This window comes from Dendropsophus ebraccatus, chromosome 12 (assembly GCF_027789765.1).
Source record: "Dendropsophus ebraccatus isolate aDenEbr1 chromosome 12, aDenEbr1.pat, whole genome shotgun sequence".
Taxonomy (NCBI): domain Eukaryota; kingdom Metazoa; phylum Chordata; class Amphibia; order Anura; family Hylidae; genus Dendropsophus; species Dendropsophus ebraccatus.
The window spans coordinates 21,171,885-21,190,580 of NC_091465.1; the positions used below are offsets into that span (position 1 = coordinate 21,171,885).

General features: G+C 46.1%; 1 protein-coding gene across 1 annotated transcript; it reads right to left on the reverse strand.

Annotated features, from left to right (window-relative positions):
• Positions 1-12,957: 12,957 nt before the first annotated feature.
• On the reverse strand, positions 12,958-16,707 carry LOC138769665 (nicotinamide N-methyltransferase-like). Its single transcript, XM_069948273.1, has 3 exons — positions 16,502-16,707; positions 15,518-15,725; positions 12,958-13,475 (listed from the first exon to the last, which is right to left on the reverse strand). The coding sequence occupies exons 1-3, from the start codon at positions 16,650-16,652 to the stop codon at positions 13,061-13,063; spliced, it is 774 nt and encodes a 257-aa protein (XP_069804374.1). The 5' UTR covers positions 16,653-16,707; the 3' UTR covers positions 12,958-13,060.
• Between the last annotated feature and the right edge of the window lie 1,989 nt (positions 16,708-18,696).

Sequence of the window (18,696 nt, forward strand, 5' to 3'; positions counted from 1 at the left end):
AACGGAATCTGAACATAACACTGACACCTCGAGGTAAAACTAGAGAATACAACTTCAGGGATAACTTTCTGACCAGTGCCTAAAGCACTTAACTGTGGGACACCACACAAGCATATGAGGGGGATAGCAGCAATTTGACGTTGGAGGTTTACCTTCAAATCTTCCAAAGTGTGAGGCTAATTCTAATAGATTTTGCTTTTGAGCATACCCCAAAGGAAGATGTCTGGGGGTGTCAGATCAGCCGGCGATGATAGTCTTGCTTTGAGCTTCAAATGATGGTGAGATGATACACTTGCAATTGTGACCTGTGACATTTTTGTATGGAGAAGGGATCTTGGTTCTAGTTCCTGTACCATCTTCTCAGTAGCACTCAGTAGGATATTTCTTGCTAAATTCACTCATTCTATTATTCTTTAAAAGAATAACCTGTTCAGAGCCATTTTTCGGATGCAAATATGCACTTATTGACTTGAGGGGCAGTTAATGTCCCCCAAAGCTATGCAGTTAGTTTCTGGGAAGCTTTTTCCCCTTCCTGGCCAAAACAAGGACAACCAGTGACCTCATTCTCTGTCTCAGGACAGGACTGTTAGTAGCAATAGCCCCAAAGCTCTACCCTCATCATTGTGTAACCCCTGCTGCAGAGGTACTGTTAACTAAAGGGTTTTACAGCTGCAGACACTGGTGCTGAGGGAAGTTGGACTACATATCCCAAGAACACTAGCTCCTTTCTGTTCTCTGTATTATCACTATTGTTTCACCACTAGAGGACTCCCTTATGCTGAGTTGTAATCTGTTCAATCCCAGGTTATTACTTTATCCAGACTATATCTTCTGTGATCCCCCCGTTCCCTTAATAAATCTGTTAATCTGTTACCCCTTCTCTGGACTGAGTGTGTATGTGAGCTTGGCAGGGATTTCCCAAGTCGATCCCTGGCAGAAGGAAGGCAACCTTCTGCGTACCCAAAGAGCTGCAGTCAAGATTTGGGTGGAGGCACTGCGCTATAGTGAGGTGAGAACTACATTACCACACACCCTGTCTACAAAGGTTGACCCAAAGGGGTGTTACAATTGGCATAATTCAGGTCTCATTTCCTGGCATAGAGAAGGAGGGGTTGGGGTGCAGGCATTTAGCCAGGTGGGAGGGGGAATGGACTATCAGAGCACACTATTCATGTCCATGCCTGTTTAGACCTCACTGCGGCCCTCTGCCTGTAAAATACAGCCAACACTGTTCCTTTTGCTCATGATTCAGGGCCCGAATTGTTTGTTTCCTTTGCACCAGTCTGAACTCTGTCTAAAGGTGCGTTTACACGTAACGATTATTGTGCGAATTTGTGTGATAACGATCGAATTCGAACGATAATCGTACGTGTAAACGCAGCGAACGATCAAACGACGAACCAGGAATCGTTCATTTTGATCTTTCAACATGTTATCAAATCGTCGTTCGTCATTCGCAAAATATTCGCAGATCGTTCCGTGTGAACAGTCGTTCGCCGATTTAACCAATGTGTGAGATAGGCTTAAGCGATCGCAAAACGATTTTCCGTACGATATATAGTACTGTCTAAACGCTGACCGTTATGAAAAAAATCGTTACTCTGACATCGTTAATCGTACGATCGGGCCAATTATCGTTACGTGTAAATGCACCATTACTCTAGCATGCTCTGTGGGGATTAAAAGGTTTCCACCACACCCATCTAGGGTTCTGCTAGCCTAGTCCTGGGCTTCAGAAAGTTTAGTCTGAGTGGTGATGGACAGTTACCTTCACCACTCATTTTTATTACGTCAGTGTTCTGTGTGGCTGGTCCAACCATGCTCTGGACCGGGACTTAACATCTCATAAGAAATCCAGAATTTATATTAGATTGAATTACTTGGACCTCTTTGCCTGTCATTCTGACCTCTGTTTTTGCCTGCTGTTTTTGTACTGTTCTGCTATCTCTGGTTTGACCTGTATCTGCCTGACTATTCTTTGTTGTATTTGTCCGTCTTGTCTCCTTCTGTGTTTCACCTTACAGATGCCAAGTTGATGCTTGTGGCCTAGTGCAAGACCAGCAAGTAGGCAGGGACAGTATTGGGGGGCCTAAAGCTAAGGCTCACACTGTCTGTCTGTGCCTGTCTATGATACAGGTCCCGAGTCCCTTGCAACATTGCAAATATTACTGTGAAATGAAGTCTGGGATGCGCACAGGGATGCGCTCCCCGGGTCCCGCATGCTCCAGCTTTACAGCGGCTTGTCTCAGCTGACAGGCCACTCAGCCAATCACTGGCCGCGGCGGTCCCGGTGGTCCCGGCCTGTGATTGGCCGAGCGGCCTGTCAGCTGACACAAGCCGCTGTGAAGCCGGAGCACACGGGACCCGGGGAGAAGCACAGAGGAAGAGGAGCCCTGCGACCTGGATAGGTATGTATTCCTCTTTGCATATTGTCAGCGTCGGCCACACACCGTTATTACGGTCGGCGCCCGGCGATTATAGGTCAGAACCTATATCAACGATCAGACGATGACAACGATCATCGGCTGATCGTTGTCTTTATTACACGGAACAATAATCGCCCAGATGGGGCCATAGTACCCTTACACTGCCGTCTGTTTCCTGCAACAGATCTGATTGAGTGACGTACACAGCTGTAATAATGACAGTAACACTTTACAGGGAATGTGGGGTTTTTTTTGTTTTTTTTTTTACAACTGATTAGAGCCAGATACTGAAGAATGCTTTTTTTCTAATCTGTTTGCATCTAACCTTGTTTGTATCTGACCTTTTGTATTTGTTTTCTTTTCTTTTAGTACATTATTATGGGGCAGCCAATGTACCTGAGCATTTAGTTCATGATTTATGACAAGCCTTATAGACACAGTGAACATCTCCAGGGCATAATTTTTATGTGGGACACATATGCATGCTCTGTGACCTCTTTGACCTGTGCACAGGGAGTGGGAAGCTGTGCTTATATTGTCTTTGCTTTCTGTTAGTGTCACCTTTTGCTGTCAATTTATAAAGATCACTTTACCGCAGCCTCTTTTTATCATCACAGAAAGCAGAGAAAGTCTCAATTTAGTTTCAAAGCTAGTAGTTAGAATGGAAATGTTTTCAGGTTTATCATATAATATTGATAGTAGAATGTAAAATTAGAAAAAAAAAGCACCAAAATTTTTAAAGAAATATGGTCTGATGATACATTCCCTTAAAGGGGTATTCCAACTTAAAACTATCCCCCAAAAAATGGATTCAAGCTCCGTACACCCAGTGATCTCCAGATAAGCCCCCGACTCATTTGCTTTAAATAGAGCCACAGGTATGGCACGTGACCCGCGGCTCTATTCATTCTCTATGTAGCCGCCAGAAAGAGCTGAGTACAGCACTCGTCTCTTTCTGGCTGCTTCATAGAAAATGAATAGAGATACGGGTCATTTGCCATATCTACGGTTTATTCAAACGCTGATCTGAAGATAGGGGACAGGGGGAACAAGTTACTTTTCCAAGACTTTTTGAGCACTTCTGGTTTTTTATCACTGGAAAGTCTCTGTTTATGCCTGACCTTAAATCCACCTACTACTTGCATAAAATAAAGACAACTAAAGTTTTAAATTTCATGGTTAATTTATTGTGTTTTATTTTAAATTTTATATGTGAAAATCAATTTTCATTCTGTAATCATGCATTATTTAAGAATACATGTAAAGGAAATGCATAAAGGGGTATTCCCATTTGGGGTAGTTATTCCCTATCTACAGTATGCACAGTATAGGGCATCCCTGCTGAGTGAAGCTGAAGTCCGCACATGCAGGGGCGTAACTAAAGGCTGATGGGCCCTGGTGCAAAATTTTAGCTTGGGGGCCCCCCCATCTCACCGCATCAGGCAAAGTCCTATCTAACGTTATATCCAATTACTCTAATGTGCCACCATGTTCTAATGCACTGCCACTGCCTCCACCTCATGTACTGCATTACTGCCCCCTATAATTAACCCTTTGAGGACCAGGCCCAAAATGACCCAGTGGACCGCGCAAATTTTGATCTTAGTGTTTCCGTTTTTCCCTCCTCCCCTTCTAAGAGCTCCAGCACTCTAAGTTTTCTATCTACAGGGCCATGTAATAGCTTATTTGTTACAGGAATAGTTGTACTTTGTAATGGCGTCATTCATTTTACCATAACATGTATGATGGAATCCCAAATATATTATTTATGAAGATATAAATTGGTGAAATCGCAAAAAAGAATGCAATATGGTAACGTTTGGGGGGTTCCTGTGTCTACGTAATGCACTATATGGTAAAAGCGACATGATACCATTATTCTATAGGTCAGTCCGAACACAACCATATGCAGGTTTACACAGATTCTCTAATTTTATAAAATTTTTTAAATGAAATCCTTTTTTTTGTCAATTAATTATAAATAAAATGGGCCTATTGTGACGCTTATAACGGTTTTATTTTTTCACCTACGGGGCTGTATGGGGTGTAATTTTTTCCGCCATGATCTCTAGTTTTTATTAATACCATATTTGTGAAGATCAGACGTTTTGATCACTTTTTATTAATTTTTTTATATATAATGTAACATAAAATCGGTAATCCGCGCACTTTTTTCCCTCTTTTCGTGTACGTCGTTTACCGTTCGCAATGACGCTTGTTATATTTTAATAGATCGGACAATTACGCACGTTACGGTATATTATATGTTTATCTATTTATTTATTTTTATATGTTTTATTTATATAATGGGAAAGGGGGGTGATTTCAACTTTTATTGGGGGAGGGGTTTTGGGGTAGTGTGTTAGTGTTTTTAACTTTTTTTTTTTTTACACATTTGAAGTCCCTTTGGGGGACTTTTACATACATTTGTTTGATTTCCACACTGATGAATGCTATGCCATAGGCATAGCATTGATCAGTGTTATCGGCGATCTGCTCATTGAGCCTGACTGTGCAGGCTCAGTGTAGCAGATCGCCGATCGGACCGCATGGAGGCAGGTAAGAGACCTCCGGCAGTCCGGCGTCCGGCGTCACACTGCGGGGGTCCCGATCGGTAAGTGACAGGGGACTCCCCCTGTCACTTACACTTAAACGCCGCGGTCGCGCCGCGATCGCGGCGTTGAGGAGTTAATGACACGCGGCAGCGCGATCGCTGCAGCGTGTCATTACCGGTGAGGTCCCGGCTGCTGATTGCAGCCGGCCCCCACCTGCTGTGAAGCGCGCTCCGCTCCGGAGCGCGCTTCATAGCGGGAGAAACACCCAGGGCGTACAGTTACGCCCTAGGTCGTCTGGGGACAGACTTTCATGGCGTAACTATACGCCCTGGGTCGTCTAGGGGTTAATGGACTGTACTGTGTCATTGTCTAATCATTGTATTCCAATCTTTGACTCTCCAGCTGAAAAACTACAACTCTCATCATGAACTGCCAGTTGGAAACGGTGGGGGTTGTAGTGCTGCAACCTGAAGAGCCACATGCTGCAAAACTACAACTCCCATAATAATTATACCACTAATTCCACCTGGATAGCAAGGAAAACACCAAATTATTCCTGTCTTGAACACAGGTTAAATCCAGTACACCTTTTTTAACATCAACACCTCTTAAACATTTTTTATACAAAAAGAACCATATTGAGGCTAGTTTACAAATTAAAAACAGATACTTTATTGTAAAATAACAACATACAAAAATACTTGCAATAATAGAATAGACCAGCAGATGGCAGTATACAAACAAACGAGTAAATTGGTAAACACTCTTATTATTATAACATCTGGGGTGGTGTTAACTATTCTAAAAACTCTTTATATATAGGATAGTATGTATAATGTCACCGTCGTCCACATTGGGACTAGTAGTACCGGCTTACTAACCCCAAAATACATTAACATCAAGTAATCCTGAACACTCACCCATCTCTTGTTTGTTGTGTATCTGCCACCAAGCACCCCTCAACGACGTTTCGCGTTGGTTTCGCTTCCTCAGGAGGGTATAACTTAACCCCCGTCTAATCCCACTATTTATATGGTGCCGCTGATGACATCGGCGCCAAGCGCCGGGTCGCACGAGTCACACATCACTTCCGCTTCCGGCACTCCGCGCTGGAACGCATATCCGCTGTGTGGAACGCACACGGACATGCGCACTGCGCCTCTTGAGACCGCTTTGGAAGGATGCCCGTACCTGAATCCCGGTTCTTGGCGCACCACCATTGGAGCCAAAAATAGGTAGGAAATAATCCATGTTACTCTCACATCTACCTAGATCTACCCCCGGATGTTGTAAGAACCTAACATGAACCACGGATACCTAATCTCAATATACCAATATACAAATGAATAATGAATCACCTAATCAAATAAATAATAATGAAAAAAGAAATAATAACAACAAATAAATATATAGATCATATAGACGGGGGTTAAGTTATACCCTCCTGAGGAAGCGAAACCAACGCGAAACGTCGTTGAGGGGTGCTTGGTGGCAGATACACAACAAACAAGAGATGGGTGAGTGTTCAGGACTACTTGATGTTAATGTATTTTGGGGTTAGTAAGCCGGTACTACTAGTCCCAATGTGGACGACGGTGACATTATACATACTATCCTATATATAAAGAGTTTTTAGAATAGTTAACACCACCCCAGATGTTATAATAATAAGAGTGTTTACCAATTTACTCGTTTGTTTGTATACTGCCATCTGCTGGTCTATTCTATTATTGCAAGTATTTTTGTATGTTGTTATTTTACAATAAAGTATCTGTTTTTAATTTGTAAACTAGCCTCAATATGGTTCTTTTTGTATAAAAAAAACTCCCATAATAAACTCAGCAGGGCACGATGAAGTTTGAACTTCTGCAACCTGGATAAGTCACCTGATGTCACCTGCAGTCCTATGTAACATCACAGATAACACAGTGATATCCCTCTGAGTACAGATAATGTAGTATATGTCACCTGCAGTCCTATGTAACAGCACAGATAACACAGTGATATCTCTCTGAGTACAGATAATGTAGTAGTCACCTGCAGTCCTATGTAACACCACAGATAACACAGTGATATCTCTCTGAGTACAGATAATGTAGTAGTCACCTGCAGTCCTATGTAACACCACAGATAACACAGTGGTATCTCTGAGTACAGATAATGTAGGAGATGTCACCTGCAGTCCTATGTAACACCACAGATAACACAGTGATATATCTAAGTACAGATAATGTAGTAGCTGTCACCTGCAGTCCTATGTAACACTACAGATAATACAGTGATATCTCTGAGTACAGATAATGTAGATGTCACCCACAATCCTCTTCTCCTCTCCTCCGTGGTGTAAGTGGCTCCCGCAGGGTTGAGGCTCCTCCCCCACCGGATCACAACATTGCTGTACTCTCTGATGTTACTTGGGGGAGGGGCCTCAACGCTGAAGAGAGGAGGATTGCAGCACAAGCTGGAGCTCAACGCGGTAAAGATACGGCCATAGGACACAGCTTGGGCGGCCAGCGCAGATGTCTGGAGGACAGGCGCTGGTACTTGCTGTCATCTGATTAGGTAAGAGGCCCAATCAGATGACAGCATGTGCCAGCGGGCGCAGCGGGACAGATTAGTGCAGTGCTTCCCAACCTTTTCCACCTCGGGGCACCCCTTGGAAAAAAAAATTAGCTCGGGGCACCCCTACTAAATAATGTTCTACAAAATAAGAAAACTGTCGTACAGTGACTCACAGGTGACGTCTTCTTTGATCTGAGGCGTCACTTTCCCTTTTCCTCTCCATCCAGTCCAGTCCTCCATGATGATTTCTTCCAGATACATTTCATATCTTCAGAACCTGCGAGACAAACAATTTAGGCTCCGCACATTTCTAGCAGCTTCCTTTCCTTTCTCCCTCCTGTCGGCTCCCATAGTAACTGCGCTGTGTGGTGTAATGTGCAGTAAAGTGAGTAGGAATGTGGGATGCCCCCTGTATGTAGGATCCCCTGCTGTGCCCCCATGATCTAATAATGCCCCTAGAGGTGCCCCCATGATCTAATAATGCCCCCCAGAGGTGGTCCCCATGATCTAATAATGCCCCCAGAGGTGCCCCAATGAACTAATAATGCCCCCAGAGGTGCCCCCATGATCTAATAATGCCCCTAGAGGTGCCCCCATGATCTAATAATGCCCCCCAGAGGTGGCCCCCATGATCTAATAATGCCCCCAGAGGTGCCCCAATGAACTAATAATGCCCCCAGAGGTGCCCCCATGATCTAATAATGCCCCCCAGAGGTGGCCCCCATGAGCTAATAATGCCCCCAGAGGTGCCCCAATGAACTAATAATGCCCCCAGAGGTGCCCCCATAAACTAATAATGCCTCCAGGGGTGCCCCCATGAGCTAATAATGCCCCCAGAGGTGCCCCCATGAGCTAATAATGCGCCCAGAGGTGGCCCCCATGAACTAATAATGCCCCCAGAGGTGCCCCCATGAGCTAATAATGCCCCCAGAGGTGCCCACATGAGCTAATAATGCCCCCAGAGGTGGCCCCCATGAACTAATAATTCCCCCAGAGGAGCCCCCATGAACTAATAATTCCCCCAGAGGAGCCCCCTATGAACTAATAATGCCCCCAGAGGTGCCCCCATGAACTAATAATGCCCCCCAGAGGTGCCCCATGAACTAATAATGCCCCCAGAGGTGCCCCTATGAACTAATAATGCCCCCAGATGTGCCCCCATGAACTAATAATGCCCCCAGAGGTGCCCCATGAACTAATAATGCCCCAGAAGTGCCCCTATGAACTAATAATGCCCCCAGAGGTGCCCCCATGAGCTAATAATGCCCCCCAGAGGTTCGCCCATGAACTAATAATGCCCCCAGAGGTTCCCCCATGAACTAATAATGCCCCAGATGTGCCCCCATGAGCTAATAATGCCCCCAGAGGTGCCCCCATGAACTAATAATGCCCCCAGAGGTGGCCCCCATGAACTAATAATGCCCCCAGAGGTGCCCCCATGAGCTAATAATGCCCCCAGAGGTGCCCACATGAGCTAATAATGCCCCCAGAGGTTCCCCCATGAACTAATAATGCCCCCAGAGGTGCCCCTATGAACTAATAATTCCCCCAGAGGAGCCCCCTATGAACTAATAATGCCCCCAGAGGTGCCCCCATGAACTAATAATGCCCCCCAGAGGTGCCCCATGAACTAATAATGCCCCCAGAGGTACCCCTATGAACTAATAATGCCCCCAGATGTGCCCCCATGAACTAATAATGCCCCCAGAGGTGCCCCCATGAGCTAATAATGCCCCCCAGAGGTGCCCCCCATGAACTAATAATGCCCCCAGAGGTTCCCCCATGAACTAATAATGCCCCAGATGTGCCCCCATGAGCTAATAATGCCCCCAGAGGTGCCCCCATGAACTAATAATGCCCCCAGAGGTGCCCCCATAAGCTAATAATGCCCCCAGAGGTGCCCCCATATACTAATAATGCCCCCAGAGGTGCCCCCCATGAACTAATAATGCCCCCAGAGGTGCCCCCATGAGCTAATAATGCCCCCAGAGGTGCCCCTATGAACTAATAATGCCACCAGAGGTGCCTCCTGTGAACTAATAATGCCCCCAGAGGTGCCCCTATGAACTAATAATGCCCCCAGAGGTGGCCCCCATGAACTAATAATGCCTCCAGAGGTGGCCCCCATGAACTAATAATGACCCCAGAGGTGCCCCCATGTACTAATAATGCCCCCAGAGGTGCCCCTATGAGCTAATATTGCCCCCAGAGGTGCCCCCATGAACTAATAATGCCCCCAGAGGTGCCCCCATGAGCTAATAATGCCCCCAGAGGTGCCCCCATGAGCTAATAATGCCCCCAGAGGTTCCCCATGAACTAACAATGCCCCCAGAGGTTCCCCCATGAGCTATTAATGCCCCCAGAGGTGCCCCAATGAACTAATAATGCCCCCAGAGGTGCCCCCATAAACTAATAATGCCTCCAGGGGTGCCCCCATGAGCTAATAATGCCCCCAGAGGTGCCCCCATGAGCTAATAATGCGCCCAGAGGTGGCCCCCATGAACTAATAATGCCCCCAGAGGTGCCCCCATGAGCTAATAATGCCCCCAGAGGTGCCCACATGAGCTAATAATGCCCCCAGAGGTTCCCCCATGAACTAATAATGCCCCCAGAGGTGCCCCCATGAACTAATAATTCCCCCAGAGGAGCCCCCTATGAACTAATAATGCCCCCAGAGGTGCCCCCATGAACTAATAATGCCCCCCAGAGGTGCCCCATGAACTAATAATGCCCCCAGAGGTGCCCCTATGAACTAATAATGCCCCCAGATGTGCCCCCATGAACTAATAATGCCCCCAGAGGTGCCCCCATGAACTAATAATGCCCCCAGAGGTGCCCCTATGAACTAATAATGCCCCCAGAGGTGCCCCCATTAGCTAATAATGCCCCCCAGAGGTTCGCCCATGAACTAATAATGCCCCCAGAGGTTCCCCCATGAACTAATAATGCCCCAGATGTGCCCCCATGAGCTAATAATGCCCCCAGAGGTGCCCCCATGAACTAATAATGTCCCCAGAGGTGCCCCCATAAGCTAATAATGCCCCCAGAGGTGCCCCCATATACTAATAATGCCCCCAGAGGTGCCCCCCATGAACTAATAATGCCCCCAGAGGTGCCCCCATGAGCTAATAATGCCCCCAGAGGTGCCCCTATGAACTAATAATGCCACCAGAGGTGCCTCCTGTGAACTAATAATGCCCCCAGAGGTGCCCCTATGAACTAATAATGCCCCCAGAGGTGGCCCCCATGAACTAATAATGTCCCCAGAGGTGGCCCCCATGAACTAATAATGCCCCCAGAGGTGCCCCCATGTACTAATAATGCCCCCAGAGGTGCCCCTATGAGCTAATATTGCCCCCAGAGGTGCCCCCATGAACTAATAATGCCCCCAGAGGTGCCCCCATGAGCTAATAATGCCCCCAGAGGTTCCCCATGAACTAACAATGCCCCCAGAGGTTCCCCCATGAGCTATTAATGCCCCCAGAGGTGTCCCTATGGACTAATCATGCCCCCAGAGGTGCCCCCATGAGCTAATAATGCCCCCAGAGGTGCCACCATGAACTAATAATGCCCCCAGAGGTGCCCCCATGAGCTAATAATGCCCCCAGAGGTGCCCCCATGAGCTAATAATGCCCCCAGAGGTTCCCCATGAACTAACAATGCCCCCAGAGGTTCCCCCATGAGCTATTAATGCCCCCAGAGGTGTCCCTATGGACTAATAATGCCCCCAGAGGTGCCCCCATGAGCTAATAATGCCCCCAGAGGGGCCCCCATGAACTAATAATGCCCCCAGATGTGCCCCCATGAACTAATAATGCCCCCAGAGGTGCCCCTATGAGCTAATAATGCCCCCAGAGGTGCCCCCATGAACTAATAATGCCCCCAGAGGTGCCCCCTATGAGCTAATAATGCCCCCAGAGGTGCCCCAATGAACTAATAAAGCCCCCAGAGGTGCCCCCTATGAACTAATAATGCCCCCAGAGGTGCCCCTATGAACTAATAATGCCCCCAGAGGTTCCCCCATGAGCTAATAATGCCCCCAGAGGTGCCCCCATGAGCTATTAATGCCCCCAGAGGTGTCCCTATGGACTAATAATGCCCCCAGAGGTGCCCCCATGAGCTAATAATGCCCCCAGAGTGGCCCCCATGAACTAATAATGCCCCCATAGGTGCCCCCATGAACTAATAATGCCCCTAGAGGTGCCCCTATGAGCTAATAATGCCCCCAGAGGTGCCGCCATGAACTAATAAAGCCCCCAGAGGTGCCACCTATGAACTAATAATGCCCCCAGAGGTGCCCCTATGAACTAATAATGCCCCCAGAGTTGCCCCTATGAACTAATAATGCCCCCAGAGGTGCCCCCTGTGAACTAATAATGCCCCCAGAGGTGCCCCCATGAGCTAATAATGCCCCCAGAGGTTTCCCCATGAACTAATAATGCCCACAGAGGTTCCCCCTATAAACTAATAATGCTCCCAGAGGTGCCCCTATGAACTAATAATGCCCCCTATGAACTAATAATGCCACCAGAGGTGCCCCCCATGAACTAATAATGCCCCCAGAGGTTCCCCCATGAACTAATTATGCCCCCAGAGGTTCCCCCATGAACAAATAATGCCCCCAGAGGTGCCCCTATGTACTAATAATGCCCCCAGAGGTGCCCCCATGTACTAATAATGCCCCCAGAGGTGCCCCCATGTACTAATAATGCCCCCAGAGGAGCCCCTGTTAACTAATAATGCCCCCAGAGGTGCCCCCATGTACTAATAATGCCCCCAGAGTTGCCCTTCATGAACTAATAATGCCCCCAGAGGTGCCCCTAAAAAAACAAACATCCTACTCACCTAATCCACGCTGTGCAGGCAGAAGCTCTCCTCCTCTTCTGGCTCCATCTTTTGAGCCACAGGGTTGGGACCTCCGGCAGGCGTGATGACGTCACATCATCACGCCTGCCGGAGAGGTCACGTCCCGGCCTCCCATAGGCTGCTGGGAGGGAATGTAGGAGCAGGACGCTGACAGCTCCTGCTCCTGCCTTCTGCTCGCTTTAATGTTCAGCCCACTCACTGTGCGGGCGGAACATCAAAGCGATCTGTGCATCCCGAGAAGCTGCGCGGTCGCAGCTTCTCGGGATGCTTAAAGAGACAAGTGGCAAGGGGGGCCGTGTGGGCCCCCCTAGCGTAGGGGCCTGATTGCCATGGCGACCGCTGTGACCCCTATAGCTACGCCATAGCGCACATGCACACCATAGCTCCATTCATTCTTTATGGAGTTAAAAGATGCATTCAGCTCTCTTTGACGGCTCCTTAGAGAACGACTGAAGCGGGATCAACGGGACCATGCATGCGCAGCCTGCAGCTCCATTCAGCTGGGATTTAAGGGTCCCCCTTTTTAAGATTGTGATCTCTTTTTAAAATTTGATTGCACTGAAGTGTAACTTTATTGCAGTAAATATGATTGGCAATAGATTATGGGAGGTTGGGTGCCATATAAAAGCTTTGCCAGTGACTGCTGACGGTTCAAGCAGCCTTCTTGACAGCAGTGACGGCGATAAATTGCTTGTAATCGGTCATGTCACATTGTATTTTACTGTCTAACACTTTCCAAGTCTCAATCTTAAATCCCTCATTGGTCAGATTCTTCCTTAGAAAGCTTTCATCGTAGGTAAAGACACAGAGTCTCTCTTTACCGACTGTGTAATATGTGGTATTTAAACACCCAATATAAATTAGCAGCCCTCCGGGTCTAAGGAGCTTTGTTGTTTTTCGGAAACCTTTGATGTACTCATTTTGGTCTTTACAGGTCACATCCAGTAGCCATGCCGTGATCACACAGTCCGCTGGTTGAAGCAGGGCCAGGTCCAAAGGATTATCTATCTGGAGGTCAAATGTCATGATCTTCTCAATGGAGTTCTTCAATTTTCCTTCAGTATCACTAAAAAAAAGTGAGGAGACATTTTTTTTTTTCCCAAAAACTGAATACATTTTCAGACCCTAAAAAGATACTCTTTACACTCTGTCAGTCCGCAGGGGACACAAAAAAGTTTCCAAAACATTGTTTTATCAACTTCAGTCGTTCTGCCCTGTATGGGGTAAGGTTGAGCTTTAAAAACTCCCTCAATGCATTGTTGCCAAATGTTCAGGTTCATTCTGTGACCCGGCCAGATCACAGAACGGCCAGTGTTTGTGAAGATCATCCCGGCCGGTAGTGCAGTATCGGGCGGATGATCTTCCTATGTGCTGAATTGTGATGCGGGCGTATCTGTGTGCTCCTGGATCCCAATTCACCATAGCCGACAATGGAGCGTTTTACCTTACTTGTCTTAATAATTAGAACTAAGTCTTAATAATCTGATCTAAGGCTATATGTATTAATGGCTTATCCTAAGGATAATCCATCGGTGTTGAGATCCTGGTGAACCCTCAAAACCAACAAGAAACCAGAGAAAAGATGGCACAGGGAGAAACTATGGGACTATGCATTTAGATCAAGTGTATTTGCCTTGGGAGATATTTATGGCTGTAAAAAAAAAAAGTAACTCTTGACTATAAGAGTATACAACATAGCTCTCCCCCTGATCGAAAAAAACTTGTCACCTATCGGTAGCTTCCCGGTGAATGAATGTTTAAATCCTTTATAGGTAAAATCAACTGATGAGCTATCCACAGGATCCAGAGGATCGGCTCATTAGTCTCTGATTAGCAAACACAGAGCATGCATGTCGATCATCTGCTTGACCTTAGTTTATCTCTTCTCATTGAATGGCGGTGGCAACTAGAGATGAGCGTACCTCGAGCATGCTCGAGTCCATCCGAAGTTGGATAAAGCCCTAAGGCTATGTGGAAAACATGGATATAGTCATTGGCTGTTTTCATGTTTTCCAGACAACCTTAGAGCTTTATCCAAGTTCAGCAGCCCCAGCTAATCAAATGCCGATAGTTCGGGTTCGGATGGACTCGAACCCGAACCCGGTCTGCTCATCTCTAGTGGCAACCTATAACTGCAGCTCAGCTCTGATTCACTTGACTGGGACCTGAACTGCAGTTACACATCACCGCTGCTCCACAGTGAATAGAGACAAACTCCATTTACTGCGTAGAGCGGGCACCAAACTGTTGATTTCTGCATGTTCCAGGTGTTTGCAAAACCACTGTCTATAAATGGGTAACCTCTATTTATTAGAGACGATTTTCTGGCTTGGCTGTTAATGCCTGTTGTTTATCAAAAGGACTGAGCATTAACAGTATTTTTTTTTTTACATATGGGGGAGGTGATAATAATATAGACTATACTTACCTACTCTGTTCCCATGGCATATAAGACCGACCGTTCTGTGACCCGGCCGGGTCATGGAGCAGCCGGTCTCTGAAAAGATCATCCCGGCCGGTCCTGCAGCACCCTTACCGCACACAATGAAGCAAGCGGCTGCATTGTATGAAATGACAGAGCTTTCTGCAGCCGCTATTCACTGAATAGCGGCCGAAGAAAACTGACATGTCAGTTGTTTGCGGCACCGTATGCGATCCCTGCCGGAGCATATACTATGTGTATACGCTCCGGATGGGATCCTATAGAAGAGCATGCGGCGTTCCTAGGCGTACAAAGTACGGCCATTGTTGCCTCAAATTCTCTGCTGGTCACCACCACTTCTTGGTTCCAGTGATTGGCTAAACAGGAACCAAGAAGTGGCAGTAATGATCAACACCTGTAGAGTATGCGGCAGGTGTATTTTTTTGTATTTTTTTAACATTACCCCAGACATATATAAGAAAAAAATATGTCCTCAACCACTTAATTTTACAGGTAAGCTACCTCCAATTGAAAACACAAAATGGCATTCTATTTTCTGTTGGATCCAGAGCTAACTAGCATATCTTTTTTTCCCAACGGAATATTGCATGGCCTATAATTCTCCTCTTGACATATAACACCCCCCCCAAATCTCCCCTGGTGGATTGTCTTTAATGGTATCTTACCAGGTGCCTTTAAGTTCATTTACTAAATTACTTGTAAAACTCCAATCGAAGACATCAGAGTCTGCGTTCAGCCACTTGGTCAGTTCCGTAATTAAGCCTCCATTCAACTTCAGTATAGTAATCTCTGGGTAATAATCGCAGATGGTATAGAGCTGATGGATAATAGAGCCAACACTTATATCATAGGCAGTTTTTCCTTTAAATTTACCTGCAGGCAAAGAATTGAAGATTCCACAGATCACCTTTATGCTTTATTGTATGACATCTATAAGTAGGCCATGTTCGCACAACGTATCTTTTGCACAAATCACAGCTGTTGTTGTAATTTGGCCGTGATTTATACAAAACATACGTTGTATTTAAATTAATGCAATATCGGCCGGAGCATATACATATGGGGGGGATTTATCATCGTAAAAAGTTCTATTTTCTGAGTAAAATGGGCAGATGCAAAATAATTTTTTCGTAAAAGCCTGTTTTGCGAATAAAATGTTTGCATCAGCCCAGTTTACGCTGTTTGCGCCAGGGGGGCGGGGTGTGGGTGGAAAGGGGGGCGCGGGCGCTAGGTCCGCTCAATTTGTGATTTTGCACATGGAAAAATGATAAGGAAACCTACACCAGCCCAGAGCTGGCATAGGTTTACCTCCGTGCGCTCAGAATTTCTGTACAGGCAGTGCGTCTTTACATAAATCTGCGTACTGTCGGCACTGTGGGAACATTTTTAAGCCCGGGGGGAAAAAAAAACGCTGGTCTTAATAAACGTCCCCCATAGTATATGCTCCAGCCGGGATTCTTTCTGGCAGCACGAAAAACCCAATCCCAATTCAACAGAAAAGAAGATCATCATTGGGATGATCTTCTCTGACACATGCCATTCTGTGACACCACCGGGCCACAGAACAGTCGGTCTCATACGTCATGTGAACATGGCCATAAAATGTATGTCTACAGATAAAATTTTTACCCAAAAAAGTAAATACAGACCTGAAGCCAATGCATCGTGTAGACTCCTTATCAAGAAATTTATAGTCTCCTCCACAAATACGGTTTTACTGCTGGTTGAAAAGTAAGTCTGTAGAAATGTCCTGTTGTTCAGGATATCCACATCACAGACTGCTTGCTTTATCGTTTCCATTTTTTTGTCTCCAAGGTTTCCTATACTAGGAGCTGGTGTGTTGTAAATGTAGGGGTGGTGAGGTTGCTTTTATATCCAGCATGAAGTATGGTAATATGTTCCATTAGTATTTAGGCTCAGTAATTAAATATGTTTACATTAAATAAATTAATTTACTATATTTATTACTGTTGTCCTACTATAGTCTTATGATGAGATCTGTAACCTAATCATGCATTGTGATGGCACCAAGAAATGACAAAATACACAAGAAGAAAAAAAAGGAGATCTTTGCTAGTAAAATGTTCCTTTGTCTACTAGACTTTGTGTAAGGGGCCTATTACACAAGCCGACTACGGTCCTATCATTTTAGTAAATGAGCGCCAATCTGCTAGATTGGCGCTCGTTTACTGGACCTAGTAGATAGCCCGATAATTGGGCAGTAAGGGCTGCATGGACATCGTTAGCAATGTCCATGCAGCCCTTGCCCAAACTCCTAATACCTTACCTCTCCCCGCTCCCGGTCTTCTCTCCTGAGCTCCGCAGCTTCCCAATCCCGGCAGCAGCAGCGCCGCTGACAGGCCGCTTAGCCAATCACAGGCTGGTACCGCCTTGGATCGCCAGAGAGAAGACTGGGAGTGGGGAGAGGCAAGTTATCAGGTGTTTGGGCAATTGTCAGCCATCGGCTGCACATTGCTTTTACATGTAGCAATGCGCGATCAGCGCCCGATGATTTCAGGTCTATAACTAAACCAACGATCAGCCGATGATCGTTTCTTCGGCTGATCATTGGCTCTATTACACAGAGCGATAATCAACCTGTTTCAGCCAAATCACTCCGTGTAATAGGACCCTAAGGGCTGGGTTAGTTATTCTCATTGCTCACAATTCATGGTGGATTGAAAAATTTACCGACCATTAAGGGATGTACTAGAAAATTATGAATGAAGTATGACAAAGACAACCATCAAACTCGTACCAAGCAGTTGTGGGTAGTCCTGAATCAAGACCATACCTGGCATTCACAATTTATGATAAACTACAATCATCTGCTATGGAAGGACGTCTTGTATGGCAATAAGAAGTCATGAAAGGAGGCCAAAAGGTGACTGCATGCATCAATAAGAAAGTTATAAAAGGAGACCACACACAGCTATAAGAAGAAAAATTTACAAAGAGGCCTCCCATTGCTATAAGCAAAGGTAGAAAATAGGGCATATTCATGTCTATCTTTCGTCTAAGGGGTGCTAATACATGACAATTTAAAATAGATTTAATTTCCCTTTGCAACAGTATATGGTGCTTGTCTGTTCTTACTGACTTGTTAACCTCTAATAGACCTGAAAAAGTTAGGGGATATCCAACATTAGAAAAACGTGGCCGCTTTCTTCCAGAGACAAAACAGCTCTTGTCTCCAGTTCAGGTGTGATTTCCAGTGGATATTGGTGAATGAGCCCCCAGTGAGGTATTAAAATGGACACGGTGTTCACTGTGACTTTCTATAATGCACACTCAGCACCCAGTGACTTGGTGTAATGAACAGCAGTCACCCAGTTACTTGGTATACTGGACAATGGCTTCACTGCTCCCACAGACCCCTCCCCCTAATCCACCCTCCTTTTCTGTTCCTGTCTCTGTGTATTTCTCTCCCTCCCTCCTCTCCTTTCTGTCCCTATCTCTCTCTATTTCTCTCCTTCCTCTCCTCTCTGTCCCTATCTCTCTCTGCTTCTCTCCTTCCTCTCCTCTCTGTCCCTATCTCTCTCTGATTCTCTCCCTGCTCTAACTGCCTGCTGCAACCTGCTCGCCACTATACACAGCCGACTGGCCGCCTGCAGGAAGCCAATCACCTTATATAGAGGGGGAGGGGCGGTGCTCATATCACAGTGGGGTTTGCAGCTGATTGGACGAGCACAAGGGATTATGGAGAATCTCTTGCTCCCGCCAAAAGACAGTTCTGTAAGCTAACATGTGTGGCCACCATGTTTAGTGAATTTGCAAAGCTAATCTGGCAAATTTGCAAAGTGGAATTCGTCAGATTTGCTACGCTCATTTCTAATGGCAATTA

Coding starts and splice junctions, on each gene's coding strand:
- LOC138769665 (XM_069948273.1), bottom strand. CDS start 16,652: ATGGAAACGATAAAGCAAGCAGTCTGTGATGTGGATATCCTGAACAAC. Junction 15,726..16,501: donor ACACGATGCATTGGCTTCAG/GTCTGTATTTAC, acceptor CTTTGCCTGCAG/GTAAATTTAAAGGAAAAACT. Junction 13,476..15,517: donor AATGAACTTAAAGGCACCTG/GTAAGATACCAT, acceptor ACTTTTTTTTAG/TGATACTGAAGGAAAATTGA.